The sequence below is a fragment of the Dunckerocampus dactyliophorus genome, chromosome 2 (assembly GCF_027744805.1).
Source record: "Dunckerocampus dactyliophorus isolate RoL2022-P2 chromosome 2, RoL_Ddac_1.1, whole genome shotgun sequence".
NCBI lineage: Eukaryota > Metazoa > Chordata > Actinopteri > Syngnathiformes > Syngnathidae > Dunckerocampus > Dunckerocampus dactyliophorus.
The window spans coordinates 51,410,126-51,418,822 of record NC_072820.1 but is presented as its reverse complement, the minus strand read 5'-3'; the positions used below and the strand labels follow the sequence as shown (position 1 = coordinate 51,418,822).

The 8,697-nt window shown below is 47.7% G+C and overlaps 1 protein-coding gene across 5 annotated transcripts in view; it reads left to right on the top strand.

The window, feature by feature from the left end:
* Positions 1-8,697, top strand: part of LOC129172362 (oocyte zinc finger protein XlCOF26-like) — a 65,420-nt gene that overhangs the window by 23,403 nt on the left and 33,320 nt on the right. The window contains exons 4-5 of one of the 5 annotated variants that reach the window (XM_054762056.1): positions 1-51; positions 447-537. The exons of the other annotated variants lie outside the window; for them this stretch is intronic. Coding sequence (XP_054618031.1) covers positions 1-47 — 47 coding nt within the window. The 3' untranslated portion in view covers positions 48-51; positions 447-537. Of the gene's footprint in view, positions 52-446; positions 538-8,697 lie in introns of those variants that run through there. 5 annotated transcript variants of the gene reach the window in all.

The following is an 8,697-nucleotide window of genomic DNA, read 5'->3' as shown; positions in this document are numbered from 1 at the left end:
GCCAGCTCGCCACGCACGCCACGCTCACATTCAACAATTGCACCTAAAAAGGTACTGAATGCATAACGCAAAATACACTTCATTTAAGATGACGTGCACGTGTGAAAGCACCCTCAGCCTTCTCGTGGCGCCAGAATACCCTTGCTTCAAAAATAAAGAAATAAATTCATCTAATGCAAATGGGAAAATGCTTGGAATGGATATTGTGGTTTCAGACACATTTGGGCTGGAGGCAATAGGTAGAGGGTGGTGGTCTAGTAGCCACAGTAGCCGCCAGGATGTATTGCTGGGCACTTACAGGAACACAACAACAAATAAACTTAGACTTTTTGGAGAGAAAGAAAGAATACACCCAGGAGAAGGCAGTTGCAATTTTAGGAAAATTTGGTTGTTGAAATAAATGTGCTTCGCCACAGGCTACTAATTTGCTGTGTTCTTGTTTTCAGACTTCCAAGGAGCAGGAGCTTCTTTGTCTGGTCTATTTTGGTATGCTTGCATACAATCTTTATTAGCTGTTGCTAATTTGTCATTTCTTCTCGCAAATTAGTGATTTTTCTTGTATATTTTCCACTTTATTCTCATACATTTCTGATGAGCTGAAAACCCCATGGCGGCCACATGATGAGCAACACTCAAATGTTTGAGGCTTCTTCCAGTTCTTCATTGAACATGATGTAGATTGGATTTAGCCCTCACCCTCTAACCCTAATCCTCACCCTCTAACCCTAAACCTAACCGTCTAACCCTAACCCTCACCCTCTAACCCTAATCCTCACCATCTAACCCTAATCCTCACCCTCTAACCCTAAACCAATCCCTCTAACCCTAACTCTCACCCTCTAACCCTAATCCTCACCCTCGAACCCTAACCCTCACCCTCTAACCCTAATCCTCACCCTCGAACCCTAATCCTCAGCCTCTAACCCTAAACTTAACCCTCTAACCCTAACCCTCACCCTCTAACCCTTATCCTAATCCTAACCCTCTAACCCTCACCCTCTAACCCTAATCCTCACCCTCTAACCCTAATCCTAACCCTAATCCTCACCCTCTGACCCAAACCCTCACCCTCTAACCCTCACCCTCTAACCATAATCCTCACCTTCTAACCAAAATCCTCACTTTTTAGCCCTAATCCTCACCCTCTGACCCAAATCCTCACCCTCTAACCCTAATCCTAACCCTCTAACCCTAATCCTCACCCTCTAACCCTAATCCTAACCTTAACCCTAATCCGAACCCTCTAACCCGAACCCTCTAACCATAATCCTCACCCTCTGACCCAAATCCTCACCCTTTAACCCTAACCCTCACCCTGTAACCCCAATCCTAACCCTCTAACCCTCATCCTGTAACCCTAATCCTAACTCTCTAACCCTCACCCTGTAACCCTAACCCTCACCCTCTGACCCTAATACGAACCCTCTAACCCTATTCCTCACCCTCAGACCCTAATCCTCACCCTCTGACCCAAATCCTCATCCTCTAACCCAAATCCTCACCCTCTGACCCAAATCCTCATCCTCTAACACAAATCCTCACCCTCTAACCCTAATCCTCACCCTCTAACCCTAATCCTCACCCTCTAACCCTCACCCTGTAACCCTAACCCTCACCCTCTGACCCTAATGCGAACCCTCTAACCCTAATCCGAACCATTTAACCCTCACCCTGGCACCCTAACCCTCACGTTCTGACCCTAATACAAACCCTCTAAACCTAATCCTAACCATCTAACCCTAATCCTAACCCTCTAACCCAAATCCTCACCCTCTAACCGGAAACCTAACCGTCTAACCCTCACCCTCTAACCCTAATCCTCACCCTCTAACCCTAATCCTAACCATCACCCTCTAACCCTAATTCTCACCTTCTAACCCTAATCCTCACCCTCTAACCCTAAACCTAACCCTCTAACCCTAAACCTAACCCTATAACCCTCACCCTCAAACCTTAATCCTCACCCTTTAACCCTAATCCTCACCATCTAAACCTAACCCTCTAACCCTCACCCTCTAACCCTAATCCTCACCCTCTAACCCTAATCCTCAGCCTCTAACCCTAAACCTAACCATCTAACCCTAACCCTCACCGTCTAACCTTGATCCTAACCCTAATCCTAACCCTGTAACCCGAACCCTCTAAACCTAATCGTCACCCTCTAACCCTAATCCTAACCCTCTAACCCTAATCCTCACCCTCTAACCCTAATACTCACACTCCAACCCAAATCCTCACCCTCTCACCCTAATCCTCACCCTCTAACCCTAATCCTCACTCTCTAAACCAAATCCTCACCCTCTAACCCAAATCCTCACCCTCTCACCCTAATCCTCACCCTCTAACCCTGATTCTAACCCTCTAACCCTAAACCTCACCCTCTAACCCTCACCCTCTAACCCTAATCCTCACCAACTAACCCTAATCCTCACCCTCTAACCCTAAACCTAACACTAAACCCTAACTCTCACCCTCTAACCCTAATACTCACCCTCTAACCCTAATCCTCACCCTCTAACCCAAAGCCTCACCCTCTAACCCTATTCCTCACCCTCTAACCCTCACCCTCTAACCCTAATCCTCACCCTCGAAACCTAATCCTCAGCCTCTAACCCTAACCCTCACCCTCTAACCCTAATCCTCACCCTCGAACCCTAATCCTCAGCCTCTAACCCTAAACCTAACCCTCTAACCCTCACCCTCTAACCCTTATCCTAACCCTAATCCTAACCCTCTAACCCTCACCCTCTAACCCTAATCCTCACCCTCTAACCCTAATCCTAACCCTCTAACCCTAATCATCACCCTCTAACCCTAATCCTAACCCTAATCCTCACCCTCTGACCCAAACCCTCACCCTCTAACCCTCACCCTCTAACCATAATCCTCACCTTCTAACCCAAATCCTCACCCTCTAACCCTAATCCTAACCCTCTAACCCTAATCCTCACCCTCTAACTCTAATCCTAACCTTAACCCTAATCCGAACCCTCTAACCCTCACCCTCTAACCATAATCCTCACCCTCTGACCCAAATCCTCACCCTTTAACCCTAATCCTCACCCTGTAACCCTAACCCTCACCCTCTGACCCTAATACGAACCCTCTAACCCTAATCCTCACCCTCTAACCCTAATCCTCACCCTCAGACCCTAATCCTCACCCTCTGACCCAAATCCTCATCCTCTAACACAAATCCTCACCCTCTGACCCAAATCCTCATCCTCTAACCCAAATCCTCACCCTCTAACCCTAATCCTCACCCTCTAACCCAAATCTCATCGTCTAACCCTAATCCTCACCATCTAACCCTAATCCTCACCCTCTAACCCAAATCCTCATCCTCTAACACAAATCCTCACCCTCTAACCCTAATCCTCACCCTCTAACTCAAATCCTCACCCTCTAACCCTAATCTTCACCCTCTAACACTAATCCTCACCCTCTAACCCTAATCCTCACCCTCTAACCCTCACCCTGTAACCCTAACCCACACCCTCTGACCCTAATACGAACCCTCTAACCCTAATCCGAACCATCTAACCCTAACCCTAACCCTGGCACCCTTACCCTCACCTTCTGACCCTAATACGAACCCTCTAACCCTAATCCGAACCATCTAACCCTAATCCTAACCCTCTAACCCAAATCCTCACCCTCTAACCGGAAATCTAAGTGTCTAACCCTCACCCTCTAACCCTAATCCTCACCCTCTAACCCTAATCCTAACCATCACCCTCTAACCCTAATTCTCACCTTCTAACCCTAATCCTCACCCTCTAACACTAAAACTAACCCTCTAACCCTAAACCTAACCCTATAACCCTAACCCTCACCCTCAAACCCTAATCCTCACCCTTTAACCCTAATCCTCACCCTCTAACCCTAATCCTCAGCCTCTAACCCTAAACCTAACCATCTAACCCTAACCCTCACCCTCTAACCTTGATCCTAACCCTAATCCTAACCCTCTAACCCTAATCCTCACCCTCTAACCCTAATCCTAACCCTCTAACCCTAATCCTCACCCTCTAACCCTAATACTCACACTCCAACCCAAATCCTCACCCTCTCACCCTAATCCTCACCCTCTAACCATAATCCTCACTCTCTAAGACAAATCCTCACCCTCTAACCCAAATCCTCACCCTCTCACCCTAATCCTCACCCTCTAACCCTGATTCTAACCCTCTAACCCTAAACCTCACCCTCTAACCCTAACCCTCACCCTCTAACCCTAATCCTCACCCTCTAACCCTAACCCTCTCACCCTCACCCTCTAACCCTAATCCTCACCCTCTAACCCTAACCCTCTCACCCTCACCCTCTAACCCTAATCCTCACCCTCTAACCCTAATCCTCACCCTCAGACCCTAATCCTCACCCTCTGACCCAAATCCTCACCCTCACCCTCTAACCCTAATCCTCACCCTCTAACCCTAATCCTCACCCTCAGACCCTAATCCTCACCCTCTGATCCAAATCCTCATCCTCTAACCCAAATCCTCACCCTCTAACCCTAATCCTCACCCTCTAACCCAAATCCTCCTCCTCTAAACCAAATCCTCACCCTCTAACCCTAATCTTCACCCTCTAACACAAATCCTCACCCTCTAACCCTAATCCTCACCCTCTAACCCTCACCCTGTAACCCTGACCCTCACCCTCTGACCCTAATACGAACCCTCTAACCCTAATCCTAACCATCTAACCCTAATCCTAACCCTCTTACCCTAATCCTCACCCTCTAACCCTAATCCTCACCCTCAAACCCTAATCCTCACCGTCTAACCCAAATCCTCACCCTCTCACCCTAATCCTCACCCTCGAACCCTAATCCTCACGGTCTAACCCAAATCCTCACCCTCTAACTCAAATCCTCACCTTCTAACCCTACTCTTCACCCTCAAACACTCATTCTCACCCTCTGACCCTAATACGAACCCTCTAACCCTAATCCTAACCATCTAACCCTAATCCTAACCCAAATCCTCACCCACTAACCCAAATCCTCATCTTGTAACCCTAATCCTCACCCTCTAACCCTAATCCTCACCGTCTAACTCAAATCCTCATCCTCTAACTCTAACTCAAATCTTCACCCTCCAACCCTAATCCCAACCATCTAACCAAAATCCTCATCCTCTAACCCAAATCCTCACCCTCTAACCCAAATCCTCACCCTCTCACCCTAATCCTCACCCTCTAACCCTAATTCTCACCGTCTAACCCATATCCTCATCCTCTCACCCTAATCCTCACCCTCTAACCCTAATCCTCACCGTCTGACTCTAATCCTCATCCTCTAACCCTAATTCTTATCCTCTAACAGAAATCCTCACCGTCTGACCCAAATCCTCATCCTCTAACCCAAATTCTCACCCTCCAACCCTAATCCCAACCATCTAACCCAAATCCTCATCCTCTAACCCAAATCCTCACCATCTAACCCAAATCCTCACCCATCTAACCCTAATCCTCACCCTCTAACCCAAATCTTCACCCTCTAACCCAAATCCTCATCCTCTCACCCTAATCCTCATCCTCTAACCCTAATTCTCACCGTCTAACCCAAATTCTCACCCTCTAACCCTAATCCTCACCGTCTAACCCAAATCCTCACCCGCTAACCCTAATCCTCACCCTCTCATCCTAACCCTCACCGTCTAACCCAAATCCTCATCCTCTCACCCTAATCCTCACCATCTAACCCTAATCCTCACCGTCTAACCCAAATCCTCACCCTCTCAACCTAATCCTCACCCTCTAACCCTAATCCTCACCGTCTAACCGTAAACCTCACCCTCGAACCCTAATCCTCACCCATCTAACCCTAATCCTCAGCCTCTAACCCAAATAATCACCCTCTAACCCAAATCCTCATCCTCTAACCCAAATTCTCACCCTCTAACCCTCATACTCACCCCCTAACCTTAATCCTCACCCTCTAACCCAAATCCTCACCCTCTAACCCTAATCCTCACCCTCTAACTCAAATCCTCACCCGCTAACCTTAATCTTCACCCCCTAACCCTAATCCTCATCCTCTAACAGAAAAACTCACCGTCTGACCCAAATCCTCATCTTCTAACCCAAATTCTCACCCTATAACCCTAATCCCAACCATCTAACCCAAATCCTCATCCTCTAACCCAAATCCTCACCATCTAACCCAAATCCTCACCCTCTAACCCAAATCCTCATCCTCTAACCCAAATTCTCACCCTCTAACCCTAATTCTCACCGTCTAACCCAAATCCTCACCCGCTAACCCTAATCCTCACCGTCTAACCCAAATCCTCACCTGCTAACCCTAATCCTCACCCTCTAACCCTAATCCTCACCGTCTAACCCAAATCCTCATCCTCTCACCCTAATCCTCACCCTCTAACCCTAATCCTCACCGTCTAAACCAAATCCTCACCCTCTCAACCTAATCCTCACCCTCTAACCCTAATCCTCACCGTCTAACTCAAATCCTCATCCTCTCACCCTAATCCTCACCCTCTAACCCTAATCCTCACCCTCTAAACCAAATCCTCACCCTCTCAACCTAATCCTCAGCCTCTAACCCTAATCCTCACCGTCGAACTCAAATCCTCACCCTCTAACCTTAATCTTCACCCTCCAACCCTAATCCCAACCATCCAACCCAAATCCTCATCCTCTAACCCAAATCCTCACCATCTAACCCAAATCCTCACCCATCTAACCCTAATCCTCACCCTCTAACCCTAATCCTCACCGTCTAACCCCTAACCCAAATACTCATCCTCTAAACCTAATCCTCACCCTCTAACCCTAATTCTCACCGTCTAACCCATTTCCTCATCCTCTCACCCTAATCCTCACCCTCTAACCCTAATCCTCACCGTCTGACTCTAATCCTCATCCTCTAACCCTAATTCTCATCCTCTAACAGAAATCCTCACCGTCTGACCCAAATCCTAATCCTCTAACCCAAATTCTCACCCTCCAACCCTAATCCCAACCATCTAACCCAAATCCTCATCCTCTAACCCAAATCCTCACCATCTAACCCAAATCCTCACCCATCTAACCCAAATCCTCATCCTCTAACCCAAATCCTCACCATCTAACCCAAATCCTCACCCTCTAACCCAAATCCTCATCCTCTAACCCAAATTCTCACCCTCTAACCCTAATCCTCACCGTCTAACCCAAATCCTCACCCGCTAACCCTAATCCTCACCGTCTAACCCAAATCCTCACCCGCTAACCCTAATCCTCACCCTCTAACTCTAATCCTCACCGTCTAAACCAAATCCTCACCCTCTCAACCTAATCCTCACCCTCTAACCCTAATCCTCACCGTCTAACTCAAATCCTCATCCTCTCACCCTAATCCTCACCCTCTAACCCTAATCCTCACCCTCTAAACCAAATCCTCACCCTCTCAACCTAATCCTCAGCCTCTAACCCTAATCCTCACCGTCTAACTCAAATCCTCACCCTCTAACCTTAATCTTCACCCTCCAACCCTAATCCCAACCATCTAACCAAAATCCTCATCCTCTAACCCAAATCCTCACCATCTAACCCAAATCCTCACCCATCTAACCCTAATCCTCATCCTCTAACCCAAATCCTCACCATCTAACCCAAATCCTCACCCTCTAACCCAAATCCTCATCCTCTAACCCAAATTCTCACCCTCTAACCCTAATCCTCACCGTCTAACCCAAATCCTCATCCTCTAACCCAAATTCTCACCCTCCAACCCTAATCCCAACCATCTAACCCAAATCCTCATCCTCTAACCCAAATCTTCACCCTCTAACCCAAATCCTCATCCTCTAACCCTAATGCTCACCCTCTAACCCTAATATTCACAGTCCAACCCAAATCCTCACCCTCTCACCCTAATCCTCACCCTCTAAGACAAATCCTCATCCTCTAACCCAAATCCTCACCCTCTAACCCAAATCCTCACCCTCTCACCCTAATCCTCACCCTCTAACCCTAATTCTCACCGTCTAACCCATATCCTCATCCTCTCACCCTAATCCTCACCCTCTAACCCTAATCCTCACCGTCTGACTCTAATCCTCACCCTCTAACACTAATTCTCACCGTCTAACCCATATCCTCATCCTCTCACCCTAATCCTCACCCTCTAACCCTAATCCTCACCGTCTAACTCAAATCCTCATCCTCTCACTTTAATCCTCACCCTCTAACCCTAATCCTCACCCTCTTAACCAAATCCTCACCCTCTCAACCTAATCCTCAGCCTCTAACCCTAATCCTCACCGTCTAACTCAAATCCTCACCCTCTAACCTTAATCTTCACCCTCCAACCCTAATCCCAACCATCTAACCAAAATCCTCATCCTCTAACCCAAATCCTCACCCTCTAACCCAAATCCTCACCCTCTCACCCTAATCCTCACCCTCTAACCCTAATTCTCACCGTCTAACCCATATCCTCATCCTCTCACCCTAATCCTCACCCTCTAACCCTAATCCTCACCGTCTGACTCTAATCCTCATCCTCTAACCCTAATTCTTATCCTCTAACAGAAATCCTCACCGTCTGACCCAAATCCTCATCCTCTAACCCAAATTCTCACCCTCCAACCCTAATCCCAACCATCTAACCCAAATCCTCATCCTCTAACCCAAATCCTCACCATCTAACCCAAATCCTCACCCATCTAACCCTAATCCTCACCC